This window comes from Pezoporus flaviventris, unplaced genomic scaffold (genome assembly GCF_033815535.1).
Source record: "Pezoporus flaviventris isolate CSIRO_AGI_PZ_B2104156 unplaced genomic scaffold, CSIRO_AGI_Pfla_v1 ptg000066l, whole genome shotgun sequence".
Taxonomy (NCBI): Eukaryota; Metazoa; Chordata; class Aves; order Psittaciformes; family Psittacidae; genus Pezoporus; species Pezoporus flaviventris.
The window spans coordinates 26,382,739-26,398,364 of NW_026892614.1; the positions used below are offsets into that span (position 1 = coordinate 26,382,739).

General features: G+C 43.0%; 1 protein-coding gene across 1 annotated transcript in view; it reads right to left on the reverse strand.

Moving 5' to 3' along the window:
* Positions 1-15,046, reverse strand: part of EZR (ezrin) — a 35,922-nt gene extending 20,876 nt beyond the window's left edge. The window contains exon 1 of the mRNA XM_061471655.1: positions 14,475-15,046. Within this exon, the coding sequence (XP_061327639.1) occupies positions 14,475-14,486 (12 nt within the window). The 5' untranslated portion in view covers positions 14,487-15,046. The remainder of the gene's footprint in view (positions 1-14,474) is intronic.
* Positions 15,047-15,626: the final 580 nt, after the last annotated feature.

Sequence of the window (15,626 nt, forward strand, 5' to 3'; positions counted from 1 at the left end):
GACATAAGGGTTTTCAAATGCGCATAGCATGCTAAAAATCCTAGACAATAAGATGTAACTTCCTTCTCAATAAGCAAATCTCATGACACTTTCATTACCCTTTCATGTCCAAGAATAACATACTTGAAATGAATGACAAATAGGGCCTTAGAAGGTTATTAAGGAAACATTACAGAACACAAGCTTTTCCTCTTTCCCTGTCCTAGACTGCATAAATTTGCTAACAAATTTGATCCAGAGGGGCACAACCACTCTACTGAAAAGGCAACGCCATTTGCATTTAAAGGAAAAAAGCTTCATGAATCATAAAAGACAACAGAAACACTAGAACTTATACACCAGTTCCACACTTCAGACTGTTCAGGGTGGACTGTAACACATTCCATACATTTCCAACTAGGACAAGAAAGTGGAAGTAAGATGAAAGAACTGCAGTGAACTTCAGAATACAGTTTAAGTAATTGTAACACTATAGAAAGTTCTTGTATTAGAAGTTATAGTAGTTCGAATGGGATCGTCCTTGCTTTAGCAATGCCCTTGAGTCATGCATTTGTTCTTACTTTCTGGTTGGGTTTTTTCTCATTGTTTAAAATCACATCTATTCTAATGTTAAGTCAGTAGACCAACCTGTGGGGCACTGCAACCTTTCAGAGACCATACACCATACAGTACCTAACTTAGAAATTTAAAGTGCCATTGGAAAAATATTCAGAAAACATTCTATCTTAAGGAGGGAACACACTACCAACTAGCTGAGTGGCAACATCTTCCCTGTGTAAGATCCAACATCCAGGTAGGAACCCAAGATGACACTTCCTCTTCAACCCCTTCCTCTCATACATGCCCAGTTTCCAGGTGTGTTGGGCACTATGCATGCACAGGTAGACTTTATTTTTTCCCCTTAAGTTTGATTCCTGAGCTATATCCTGTTGGTCCAGAATTTGCCTCTAGCTGCAGGCAACACGGTATCTTTGAAGTTATCCTGATACTACATCTCCACTGCAAACACTCTATCTTACACTGTAGGGGAAAAGAAGGCAGAACAGAAAAAAAAAAAAACAAACAACACAGCCCTCACACATAGTAAGCCATCATGGATATTCTATACCCTGATGCATGAAATTCAATGTCTCTTAAGTTCACTTAATTCACTATAATAAAATGGTTCAGTGAAACCATGAAGTTGTGCAAGTCATTTAAAATACCACACAGTTTATTTCCAGTGAATACGTAAGATAAAGGGCAGTAAATACCAACTTTTACCCATACACACAAGATAAACCAGTTCTTAATGTGTTGCATATCATCATATTATGCAGCTTTAAATGCCTCAGACAATGCTCAGGAATGTTTTCTTCCTCTTTTCAAGGAAGGATAAAGACCAGAGCCTCTTTAATAGCAGGTTTACAAGTGCAAATATTAGAGAAGTATCTTTCCAAGTGGTAGCAATCAGCAGTATCATGGTGGAGAAAGCTAGACAGGAATGCCTTCTTTCTTCAGTCTCTGGATGTCTGGAAATACCAGGCAAATAGCTAGTACACATAAACAGATCAACTACATTCTGAAGTGCTGTGCCTGCACAGCATGTACTGTGAAAACCAGCATGCAGGCCTGTTAAGGTTTCTTGCACATACGTGAACTGACCATATAGAACACGGACATGCTTTCCTCCCAAAAACAAATAAGAGAAAGTGGTGCTATTTTAATATTCTTAAGAAAACAGTAGTATTAAGCTTGCATACACACTTCTGCAGGCCTACTCTTCTGCCACACAACAACTACTATTGTACTTGTAACAAACAGCAGACAAGCTTTTTTGTCCTGATTTGCAATGCACCTGCATGGACAAAATAATTTCATTTCAACCTTAGCAACCAGACCTGTTCATAGATGTGTGTAAATGAATCTGGTAATAAGAAAAGTGATTTCATGTAGCAGCTTCAGAAGGACCCTGAAAATGCTCTTTATTCTTCCACCTTCCATGCATTAATGCTCTTGGGTTCCAGACCCAACAATAAAGGAAGATATTGTCCTAACTGATGGAGTACCTGTAATCACAGCTCTTGCAAACTCTTCTGGGAAAACTTTCAATTTCAAATTAGGAAAAAAAACCAAACCAACAATGAAAAACAAAACCAAACCCCTAGGGGCTCCAGAGCTCAGAGCTGACCTGCTCACAGCTTCAGTGTCTGCATTTCTTTATCCTCCACAAGTTATTTCAGCCAACAGCCAATAGTTCAGACTGCACAGAGGGCAATTCTGGGAGGGTCAGCAGAGCGAATAACCCAAGCAACCAGAGAGGTATTAGTTCAATGTATTATGTTATTCTTTAGTACTTCTCAATGTGTCAAGAACATAGCGCTTAGAGTCAATTCTCTTTCTTCTCCAACAGAATAACCTGCCTGATGGATTGAACTTCATCTGTTATATTTGATGGGATCCCATATGACAGACTAGGCATACAACAAATCTGAGCCATGTGAAATGACAACTAAATGACAAGTTGCACAACTGAATTATCCATAGCTTCTGTCAAAGCAAGAGATAGTGTCACGAATATCAAGTAAATGATTTACTGCTGCAGGACTGCCAAAACATGACTTCCTTCCCAGTTAAGCTCAGCACTGTCACCTTGCTGAAACTACTGCAGGGACATGTATTCTGACCTTTCCATGGCAGACCAGGATCTTGAAAGGGGGATGGATGAGAGTGTGCTGGGGTGGAGTAAGAAAATGTAGTTAGGTATTGTCACAGTCCCTGGAAGATGGAGTGCATTTACAGGTTCACAAACAGCACCTAGTCAAGAACAAAACGGAAACTTTTGAAGGACAGGGATGGACCTCAAAGGTCTTGGTATAGTTGCAGGTGTTATAGTTGGAGATGTGAGAACGTACAAGACGCAGACAAAGAACAAATTACAGGCTTGCAAACAATGGGCTACACACAGCAGGACTGTAGACTGTAGTCTATTATAACGCCCAGAAAAGCACCACATTTCCTGGTGTGATGCTATTGCATAGGAGAAAAAAAAATAAAAATCACATTCTTGAGTGTATTTGTCACCGGATGCAGGACAGAAGGTGACTCTTCTGTTTTGTTTGCCTGACGACTCGCCAGTTGGAATGCTGTCACCCAAATTTGAATGTTTCTTTTGGAAGGGAGCAAGTTAATCAAGGGGAGTTTGCACTAATCTGCAGGTCAGGTGGGTTTGGGTTGGTTAAATGTTTCAGGGCTTTTTTGGCTGGTGCTTTGTTTTGGTTTTGAGTGTTCTTCCTTCTCTTCAAGCAGAGGGGCTGGTTCGCTAGCATAGTGCTGATCTTTTCCAAACAGGAGTTGTCTGTAACATGATGTGCTTATGGAGAAGACAAGAACTTTTAAACCTTACCCAAAAGCTTATTTTGCAGGCTAGATAACAGGAAAAGAATCAATAATTGCTGGAGTGGTAAAATACTGGGATACTATATAACCATTGCTGCAGCCTTCAGACAACTTAAGTTCAGATCCTCCCCAGTGCTACGTTTTTACAATTTAAAGGATCTCCAAGAATCTAAAATGAGAAGGCAAATGACAAACCTCCAAATTCCAATTGCTCTTCTGTGGGGAGAATACGATTCCCAAGGGAGTGTGAAAGAGACGTACAACCCAGCACCAAAGCAAGCTTTTAACACATTCCTCTCCTGCTCCCATGCCCGGATCCTTTCTGAACTACCTGCCCAGCACCTAGCATTTCAGAGGGCAATGACAGCACAACGAAAGAGTCCCAAGTGTTCCCTTCCACACTACAGAGCACAGTTTGCTAACAAGGATGAAAACAGCTTCATCAGTTCACAAAACACAAATAGGGGACGACCTCATTGGCATCCACTTGACTGACAAGGCAAGCTCATTTCTCCCATTTAACTGACCCAGTTTCTCAGCATACCATGTTAAATCAAGAAGACCTGACTGTGAACCAAAGGACACGCTCCATTTCAAATCTCATTGTGTTAAACATTGCTTCCTCTTTGCAAATAAATGGGAGCATTAAGTCACCTTCCACTGGAATTCCTGCAAGTCTATGAAGCAGAGTTAGGTACTGCTGTATCTGCAACAGGTACAATTGGAGCTAAGTAGGCTGGTCTTTGTTTCTTAGAACCTTGCTCACCTTCCTGGAGAGGAGGAAATACCACTGAGGGTAAATATCATTTATACAATAATCTAGAAGCTAGTAGTTACTTTAATATTGCCCAGCACAGTTGTTAGTCTTAACTGCTAATCGGTAAGTACAATGTTAGTAATGCTAATACTAACTACTAGTGCTTAAATGCTAGTACAAGCAACAGCTTGTACAACCATATTGTTGATAGTAATCCTTAGTATTTACGGAGCAGTAACTATATCAGCTATACTTAACTGAAATTTCTTAAGCTTACTAAAGGCAGTAAGAACCCAGGTATTCGCTGCTCTTATGTAAAGTGAAGGCACCTTGCAACAACTTACATAAAATAAGTTCTTCGAAGGAGAAAAAGTACTTTGAGTAGAAGCCAAAAATAATTTTGAAGTGAAATCTGAAAGCTACACTCTTTTGAATGAAAGACAGGGGGTAGGGCAGGCAGCAGGGCTCACACGGGCAGGAAAACCTTGAACACCCAGATGCGGGAGTCATCCAGAAATTCCAGTTTTAGCAGGTTGAATCTTCAGGACAAACCTCCCTCTCCCTCCCAGCATACACGAACAGATCACAAGAAAGCCAACCTACTGCGTTTGGTTTTGCAGCCAGGTCACTTGACTCTTCTTCACGAGACAACATGAAGTCCTCCTTATAATTAAACATGAAGATAATCCTAGACCGTAAATTCAAGCCTTTTTAGTTTAGATAGGCATGTAATTTAGATGGCATCTTCTTCTGCACATCTCAGTTTCCTTAACTGAAGCCTGGTATATCTTCTGTCAGCATATAATAAATGCGTAGCAGGCATCTGCATGTAAAGCTGAGAAGCACCCATGGCTGTAATTCAGTTCTTTATCTTTGGTCAAGCAATAATGTTCTGCATGCCAGAAGATCAGGAAGATTTCATGCAGGTGTGGCAAGCCCATGTGATGCTGCACCTCTGAGAGCCCTGGTTCCCAAATGCCTCTCTCAGACTTCCAACGTCCTCCACCCCTGGTCAGTTCTCTACAGTTAACATGAGTTGCTCAGTAAAACCTAGGAAGTACACTTCCCAGAGAAAAATATTTCTCCACCCACCAAAGTTCCCCCCAGCTCTCTCCTAACAAGCCAACTGCATCAGTCTGTTTCAAGTTAGAAATAACTGGGCGGAGAGGGAAGAGAGAGGCCTTTCCAAAATTTTAGAATTCCAAAAATCTTTTTAACATACAAAGTTACCTTGGGACAGGCCTATGTTCTGGCAAGACATAAACCAATGCAGTTTAAGCCTGAAAGGCCCCAGGATGTTGCCCTTAAAGCTCGGTACTCAGAGCCCAGATGTTTCTCATGCAAAACACCTGCTCTCACTTTCCAAGAGGGACGTAGGAATGGTTAACTCTGAACACAGACAACATTAGGAAGCAGCAGGAGGGTGTATGGTGTTCTATTGAAATACATTAACATTCACTTTAAAGACTCTCTGATACTGCATAAATACTCTATTAGCATTGTCAGAATATCTGCATACAAGCAGCAGTAAACTCTTTAAAGAAGGAACACAGCGCACAGTAGAAGCCAGTGACAGCAGGCTCAGCACAATACTGCTGCTTAGGTGAGCCATTTGTCCTCAACTAGATGGATGTTAGGATACATTTAGGAACACAGACTGGAAAAACAAAGGTCTTTTGCACCTGCAGGATAAACATGGAGGGAAGCTACGGGCTACTGGATCAAAGTCCTTCATACATAGACATTTATCATGACAGCTGCTGCATCTAATTGGACATAATGAAGTTGTGAAACTGAGGCTTTACACATGAAGTTTAAAGAACCCACAACTAGTTCTCAAATAAGCTTTATCTCAAGAAGTCACCAGAGCTCAGAACAAATTAGATAATCTTTTGGGGTCTACCATCAGAAACATCAGCATGGGGCCAAGTGCAGATAATACAGAATACAGAAGTTTAATATCTCAACTTTTATTATCATTTTAGTCTTTTTGACAATTTAACATCTCCAATATTTATGTAAGTCAGCTAAATATGATCCTTCTGCAATCCTCACAAGGGAAAAGAAAAAATTAGTATCTTACAGGCTTTATCCAGAACACAAACATCATTTCATACCTCTGCTTGGCTTTCTCATTTGGAAACAGACACACACCAATTCAAGTAAAAGCTGAACTCCACACTACAAAGTCACAACAAACAGGGGCAGGGCCTGAAGGCATGAATAACCTAAATAAAAGCTGTAACAGCCTCAGAGCTTCCCCTGAATCCAAGTACCAATGCTGCTGCCTTTTATTCTAATGCTTATGCAGAGGAACAGGTTCTGGAGACTAATGTGCATGGAAAACCCAGAGGCATTCTGGAGAGTCAAAAGTCTGACAAATGCTCACCTGGAGACCAGGCAACAACACAGCCTATCAGTACACAGCTCTTTACACTTTCAATAGACCCTGCATGAACCGCACTCATGCAAGGTACAATGACTGTTGTTCTGAGGTGGAAGAAAACCACATTATACTGGAGCAGGGTGAGCTGTGTGAATACAAGGAAAGTCTATGATTTACTCTTTCATAGGATTATGCCCAGAGGATTTAAGGGGACCAGGAACAACTGTTGGAGAAATGTTCTCAACAACTCTGCTCTTCCCAGATGGAGACATTACAGAATACAAAGCAGTATTTTCATAGATGTGAACAGGAAAGAGCTCAAGGATGTTCAAAAAAATTGAATAATTTCCATTCAAGGATCAAGTCCCTAAGCTAGTTAAGAACTTCTCAGTTTGGAAGAAAATTAACTAAGGCTAGGACATAAGAGCATACAGATTCATCAGTTACATGAATAGGGTGGAAAAGGGACACACGCTCATTGCTCTACCAACAGAATAACTACAGGGCATCACCACTGAACAAGAAAAAAGGTTTTCAAGTAGTGCTATAGCAAGGAGTTTTGTAGATAACTTTACAAACAACCTGAAGGTTATCTAGGACAGCCTTTGTTAAAACATACTGTGGACATTAGAGTTCACATGGTTTCAAGGGGAGACTGGACAAGTTCTCAGAAATCCACTTAGTAACTCATTATATAGGAACTTTCAATACCTCAGCAGCTCAGAGGAAAGCAATGGTGCATTATCCCTGAAATACTCTTCCACAGGCCAACACCAGAGGTGTACTATTAGGCTACAGGGGCTTTCCACCTGACCTACAAGGACAGCCATGTTCTTATACAAAGGAGTCAAAGTGCAGAAGGAACATGAACTCCATTTTCTTAAGGATAAATGGCCTTGTGTAACTTGTTATGCTACTCAGTAATGATGTATGTTCATTCTGCATTCAAGATATGAATCCATTTGTCAGAGGGATTTACTGACTTAATATCCCACCCTTGTGTTTTACCTGTCCATAATCAGTCTCTTTCATTTTACCTCATGGACTTTGGTGAAATGTATCACATGGCATTTGTGAACTTTATAAGTGTGATGATATGGTGTGATCACCTCTGATAGCTTAATAACCTGTTCTACGTCCAATACACTACAGTGCTTACACTTCCCAGTAAGGTACTTCAAATGGTATGCAACAAGCACTATTTGCTCCCAGATAAAGGTAGGTAGGTCAGTGCAAGTCCTGGAATGTCACCTAAGCACAAAGATATTGTTCTTGAGAAGTTATAGATTGTACAGGAAAAGTGACTGGAAGGATCAGGTCCTTCCTGACCCCTAAAATAGCTTGAGGGCTTCCGAGACAAAACTTTCCACAGGCCCTTCACTACAGATGTCTGATGGCAAACAAATATGTACCAGTGACTCCCAAAGCATACCCAGAGCACAGTGGGGGCAGAAAACATGCCAATTTTTAACATGGAAAGCTACTCTCTCCCACACTGACATCACCGAGTATCAATTATGCAAATCCACCCACCAATTCACACCACACACTTTGTGCACCTGGAGCTTTCTGTAACCACTTACCTCTACAAAAAGTGAAGCAAGCTAAGCTTTCACAACTGAAGTGTATTCAGCTTAGGTGTTAAAGAATTACTTTAGCTCCCACAAAGATCTCTGAAGTCCAGATCCTATAGCATAAACTCTGAAGTCCTCTACAGGCTAAATTCAGGCACACCACTACAAATGTGAGATTCTTAAATTTCTACTTCTTCAGGTAGCAGGCAGCCCATGAATCTCCTCTATGCATCTGCAGAATGGTGATCTGGCAGAACCAAGCAGCTCTAGACCCATTTCACAAGCCTGCTCAAGATTCATCAGCTGGGTGTCCACGCATTTGCAAACTCAGAGGAGCCTTTCTCACACACCTCACACTGGGTCTAGAGCTACCACAGCAAACAGTGATGTTTTCATGCAAAATCAAGAGATGATAACAGTGATATCTCTGAGTTTTACACAATAGCTAGAGCACTTGCTCCTGAAAGTGGGATGGAGAAGTAAGTGCACAAATACCCTCTCTCAAAAAGGGTAATTCCATACTCCCTTCTCGAAGCTAGCAGGCAGCCACAGACCATGTGTAGGAGCGCAAGCACTTCTTACATTGAGCCTATGTAGTAGGTAGCCAAATACAAGTCCTTAGTCATCAAGCAACAGTTTCTGTTGCTTACTCAATTAGAAGATGAAAGTCCCACATGTTAATTCTTAGACTAAGGATTTTTACTTCGACAGCTGATAGTATCAGGTGCTCATCAGTCACAGCTGAGCACGTGGCTGCTACTCATGCTCTCTCAAAGGTGACAGCAGATGCGGAGAAGGCAGGTGACTTTTCCCCCATTATGAAATAGGAACTAGAAAGAAAAACAAAATATGGATTTGAATGGATGAGCAACATGGAGCTATTCAATATGGTTAGCTGTTACACTGAGCTATGCCTTGTTTCCAGCCTCACATAGTAACAATTTTCTCTCTTTCCTAAGGGAAAGGATCCCATTCACTGCTTAGTAAAACCACAGATTTCAGTTGCTTCTGCAAAAAGCTGTACTTCTCATCTCATAGGCTAAATGCTATCTAATTCTGAAAACAGGCTTCAAAGCAGTCACACAAGACAGCTAAAATATATTACTTAACACAGAATGCAGTGTGGTTCAGTGATCTTGGGCAGCACTGCCTTCCTTCAAGGTCAACCGAGTGATTATGGGATTTACAGTGCACATAAAGCTCTTTGGACACAGAGTGCCAAACAAGAACACCACCAATGCGTGAATCTTCAGTGGTCATCGAGAAGTCTTACTCTCAAAAAAGTCCTGACGTACCACAGCTGTTTTCATGCCAGAGGAAGACGTGGGCAGAGGGAGGGGGAGGAACAGGAAGGCTTATCTCCCCCCTTAAGAAGGCTAAGAAATTCTTTAAGTAGTGACTAACATAACAGTTAACACCCTTGACTTCTCTGCAGCATCTAACATCCCAGAACAAACAGTCCTCAGAAACGCTTACTCAGCTCGTATAGTAAATCAGGATTTTGCAAAATTGTGAGCTCAGTCTCTTATAACTTCAGTCATCTGTGAAATACTCTTTACACTTATTAATAGAATTCTCCACCTTCCTTTGCAGCTGAGTGGGAGTTATCACATTTGGCAAATGGAAGCTTCCTTACATTTCCGTTTTGCACCAGAGTATATTCCTCCTGGTATCAAGTAGACTGCATTGGGTACTTACTTACAAGGAAAGGGTAAGATTTTATTCCTGACTAAATCTATAGCTATCCATAAGCTAAGAGTATTTTAATTAATTATGAGCACTTAAAGAAAAAGATAAAAAGATATTAAAAAATATATTCTTAGTTCACTTACAGCAATCTGCTGTGAAGAACTTGGAAATAAAACTGCTATGTGTAGTTAGAAGATACACAGTCAAAAATAAATTAGGAAGATCTGGGCACAATTACTAGTATTAATTTCTTGTATGTAGAACAAATTCCTACCGCAACACTTGCATCTCTGGGCTGGCTTATGGAAACTTGCTGAATTTTAATAACAGAATCTGTTCACAGACAGCTAAAAGTCTGGCTGAAGGCTTGCATGCTGTCTCCAACTGTTTGTTGTTTTTTTCCCAGCATTCATGTATATTCAACATCAAACACGTATGGAGGACTTGTCTAACCATGCAATGCCTAGCACACACTAGCACAACATAGGGCGGGGAAAAACCTTTTGAGTCATCAGTTCTAGTTCCCCACTCCTACAAGCAGGAGCATTAAATTGTGTCCTTGTCAAACTTTATCTTAAGGGATGATAACTCTTGGAACAGCTCAATAAAAAACCCACAAGAACAGGGGTAAAAAAAAAAAAAAATTTAAAATCACCTACCAATAAAAAAACAACCACACACACTTAACTGCTCTAATGTTTAGAATTCTCTTACACCACAAGTTCTGCTTAAAGCAGTTCTTCCTCTTCTTTGGCACTTAAACTCCTTATGTTTCATAGAGGGGAAGGAAGAGCTAGCTTGTTTAATTCTACCAGGCTAAACTTGCCAAAAACTCTTATCGTGAGGTGGCTTTCTGCCTCTAGTCATCCAAAAACCCATCTCTAAGTTCTGCTTTGAATTTCTCTCTCCTGGACATAGATGATAAGTATGCAAGGAAAGATCTCAATAGCACCTTCTGTTAATGCTTTCCATTCAAGAAACCCTATGCATTGCAGATAACATGGACAAGAGAGTCATACTGCCACCATCCATATTCTCCTATCATATATAGTGAGGGACCTTCTTCCCCCTACCCCTCTAAGTTTAACTACTACAATAGGACCTTATTACCATCAACCCTCCAATCCCTTTATACAGTGCCCCCCCCGTATCAATAATACCCCCCTCAATCAACACCATGGCATTAGCAGATTTCATGAGCATGCTTTGCTTCCCGACCACAAGCCATTAATAAAAGTATTTAAAAAAAAAAAAAAGGCGCTTCTGGATATTATTCACTTGTATGTTCTCTTTAGCACCAGACTCCATTTACTGCTGTCCTCTCTACAGAGTTTTACATACATGCGCCCAAGTATTAGAAGTTCTTGTGTGACACTACATCAAACACGCTACTGAAACGCTGAATTCATTTCTCATGAATTCTCTAGAAGCTTTTTCTTCTAGAGAAAACAAAAACCAACCCAAACCTCAAACAAAAAAGCCCTCCACCTTCACTAAAGTAACAGCGAATGCAGCTAGGTGAGATCAAATGAACAGGCCTATAGACTAGAGATCATGTTTCCTCCTCTTTCAGTAAGTACTGTTCATTAGTCCACAGCCATGCTGTTGTAGACACAATTTATAAGATTGGCTTGTTTTGCAAAAGGATATAATTCTGCTGGAACACCATCCATTCAATGAGTCAAACAGAAATAAGCTAGTAACATGCATCTATGAAAAATGCAAACAGCACAGACACTCCAGTAATGAAAAGATGCCAGGCTGAGTTTATTCACTGTTTCACTTCTTCCCAGGTAACACAGCAAGATTTGGCCAAGATGACATCTCTTGCATTTCCTTACATAGCAATTCACCAGCTGCAAAGCCCAAGGAATCTCTGCACAGACTAGATAGAAATTATGTATCTGAACTGTTAATGAGCTCCCTCCCAGCCACAACCCCTCCACTAACTGGGTACAAGTTACATACTTACAGCTTACCTCAGAGACAACTCATTATTTTGTAACTGTTACACATGGTAGAATGCCTGCATGAAATTATAGATTAACACTTGCCTATATTAACAAATGTATTTATTTCACAATTATTTTCTGGACTGTTACTAAAATTAGAGCATTGTAAACATGCATCAGATCCAACTAATTGTGATTAAATGCTGCCACAGAATCTGCAATACTGCTGACTTTCTACACTTCACTTTGGTACACAATTAAAACAAAATCACTAACTTTCCAGTGCTAATAGGCTTAGTACCTGTTTACTGTGAAAGAACGAATTACAAACACTACCTATAAGCTTTGTGCATGCAAGCAGAGTTTTTGTTAAAAATTTCATATAAAGGTTTAACTTAGTAGTTTGGGGGTTGGGGGAGAGCTGCCAAAATACTGCTATCATCTTAATTTTCACTTGTAAAGAATGGATGACCAATGTGTCAAACTTAACCCACAGCAGCACGAAGACTGCCAAGCAACATCATATTTACTTATGCCATGCAGACAAGACGCATGCAAACAAGCATAGGTAATAAATATTTAGTACCCATGTCAAATACTCATCAGAAACTAAAACTACTTCACTGTGAGTCCCAAGAGTTCATGCCATCATTCCTCACACATGCCAAAGGCTGTTGTCTCACTTGTCCTGAGCACAGTTCTGCCTCTGGAGCGACAGCTTCACATCTTCTCCCCCTGTTCTCTACAAACTGACAGAAATCCTATTTAGCTGTATTAAGACTAAATGAGCTGGGTTGGGAAGGATCCAAATCCAGTCTCAGTCGGAAGCAGTGTGCTTTATTAAAATAACCTGTGCAAAACTCCTCCTTTCTGTATGAAGTAAGGTAGCAACTACCCCTATGCAACAGTAGATTTTAAAAAAAAAAAAAAGCCACTTATATTGTACAAACTATTGACACAGTCTGGTCCATGAATCCCAGCTAGTAGGTCACGTCTCACAAACCATTATCCACCTTGGCTATTCAGCCAAGAAACAAACAAAAATCACCATCTAGGAGGGAATATGAACATAGTCATGTCAGGTAAAAGGATGAACGCAGCCTTATGTTTTCCACAAAGTAAAAGAGTTTTTCCACACTTATCCATGGCTTCCAGTACGATTTAGGCCTAAACCAGGATTTCAGATTATTCTGACCAGGATATTTCAAGAAAGCACTCCGCAATTAGCAAATGGATAATAAGGCAGAGAAAGATTATTCACACATGACCTTTTATATCCATGCTTTGTAAACCATTTGCTCCTCCAGCTGCAGAAGGGTTCCTTCTGTACCTATTTTTATATGCAGTAATAAATCACCTCCTACTAACGAAATACATCTTAAGACTGAACAGTTCTTAAAATGATTGAGCATCCTTTTTTTTTTTCCCTTAAATTTTCAGTAGGTTTACAGAAACTGCAATGTTAACCCAAGCACTCCTTTGGGGGGGGGGGGGGTGGGGGGTGTGTAAGTTAACCTCACTATAATGTTATGGTGGTAAAACATCAATTGCTTATTACCCTTAAGATAAGCTTGTTTACTCTTTATTTCACAAGGTGTAGCTAATACTTACCCAAGTCCTTCACTGCACTGCATTTTAAGAAATATTGCCTCTATCGAAAATAGATAGCAACAACAACCTGTTCCGATTATGCCCTTCAGAGTTCAAAAGTGGGTCTGCTCCAATGACGGCTCAGAGCTTTGCATCAGGCAGTTGGTTGCCCAAGGGAATTATCGTTTCTAACTGACAGAGGAGCAGCAGACTTTAAAACAAAACAAGTAAAAAGACCCACCAGATGATCAGGAAGGGGTGGGGGGTGCGTCAAGAAAAAGGAGAGATGAAAGACAGCCAAGTTTTTAAATTGAAAAAAAGAAAAGTAACCAAAACCCCAACCAAAACACCCTACACACAAACAGAAGAAACGGGGTTTTGATAACAGCTGGTAAAGAGCACTGTGGAGAACTGTATTAACAGTCCCTGTATTTAGCTTTTAGATCACAAAGCAAGGAAGGGGAAAAAAAGGTTTCTCCCGCGTTTACAGACAAATATGTGTTTCCTGTACATAAATACACGGTCCATGCAAATAGTAAATGGAAGTCAGATCAGTTTTGCCATCTCTCCCACAAGTGGGAGTGCGTTGGAAGCAATTCTTTCAAGAGTTGCTCGGGAGATCTGTATGCTGCCATCATGGAGTACTGCAGAAGCCGGAGCCATCCACCGTTCCCCCTCTCCAGCACTGCTCCCCAGGCTCCTTCCCGCTCTCCCAGCGGGGCGCTGGGACGGGAAGGGAAGGGGAGGCGCGGCGCCTCAGCCCACCCGAGGAGCCGCTGTCCCGCCAGCGGCCCGGCGCCCGCCCGTTACACCTCGGCGCCGAAAGCGAGCTGCTCCAACTGCTCCTCCCGCCTAAAGTTGGCTGGGTCTGGAGCTACCGGGTAAGGCGCGGGGGGTGCCCGCAGCTCCCTCCTCGTACCGCGGAGAACTTCTGCGAGCCCAAAAGCCCCGTCCCGGTACCGGGAGCTCGGGGGCTTAGACTCAGTTGTCTCAGTGGAAGCGGAAGGAGCCCGGCGAAAGCGCGATGCCGCAGCCCCAGGGGTGACAGCTCCGCCAGGCGCCCAAGCTCGGGCAGCCCCTAAACGGCCCCGCGGAGTGCGTGCCTGCCCGCCTGCCTCCCTTCCTTCCCTCACCCGTGCCCCGCTTACCGGCTTCGGCATTTTGCAGGCTGCTGGTGCTTCTACTCCTGAAACAAACGTTCATGCAGCGGCTGCCTCGCCGCAGCCGAGTGCCCCGTGAGGAGGAGAGGGGTGAGGAAGGAGCCGCTCTGGGCCACAGCACAGCCCACGAGTGCGGCGCCAGCCACCCGGCGGCGGTTAAGTACGCAGGTGGGGCCGTGGCGGTGACTCAACGCCGCCGGCCATTATCCGCCGCTCCCCCCGGCGCTTTCCGAGAGCGGCACCGGCCTCGCCCAGCCACCGAACACCCCCCGGCGGCCTCGCCTCGATGTCCCCAGAGCGCAGGGGGACCCCACGTTCCGGAGCGCTCAGTCTCTGCAGAGCGAGAGGCAGACACCCGCGAACTGTCGCCAACAGGTGTCGGAGGGCGGCGCCGCGCCGGTAACCTCCAGGCACAGCTGAACCGCGGCGGAGCTTTCCGTCTTCCGTCGTCTCCTCCCTGTGCCCTCCACAGCACGACCCTCACCCGTGGTGCTAAGCCCCGCCACCTACACACCGCAACATGGCCGCCTGGGCGAGACCCGCCGCCACGCCCGCACCTGCCGCAGCTGGGGCCCAGCGGGCCGGCCCGCTTGGGCGCGGTGGGGCCGGTGTTTTCCAGTCCTGCAGAGGGCTCAGGGACGAGAAGGGTATGAGGGAGGGCTGCGATGTGCGGGCTCACCGGCGGCCCTGCCTCCAAGAACGGGGCACCAGTTACTGCTTCATGCGATGGTGGGCACTGGTGCTTCTTGGGTTTTATTGATAGTCTGTAACAGTCGCTGTTTCCTGAGGTGCAAAGTCGGGAGATAGGGCTACTTAGCAAAACGCAGGATTGCACTGTGTATTAAAGCACGTTTTCAGCCATAGGAGCAAGAGATAAATATTTGAAAATCCATGAAAAGAGTATACTTCAGTTGGCCCTGATCCTTCATCAAGACTAAAAAAGATCACTCAGACTAACAATTTATAGGCACACAGAGATGACAAAGTCTGTGTCTTTGCCCCTTGTTCCTTCTTCCTCCTCCTCCATGTGAACGCACTCCCGCAGCTGAAGTGCCTGCCAGCTCTGCAGGAGCTGCTGGCCTCCCACATCTCCTCGCCTGGCTGGTCGCAAAAGCACATTGTATTTACATAGTCATGGGC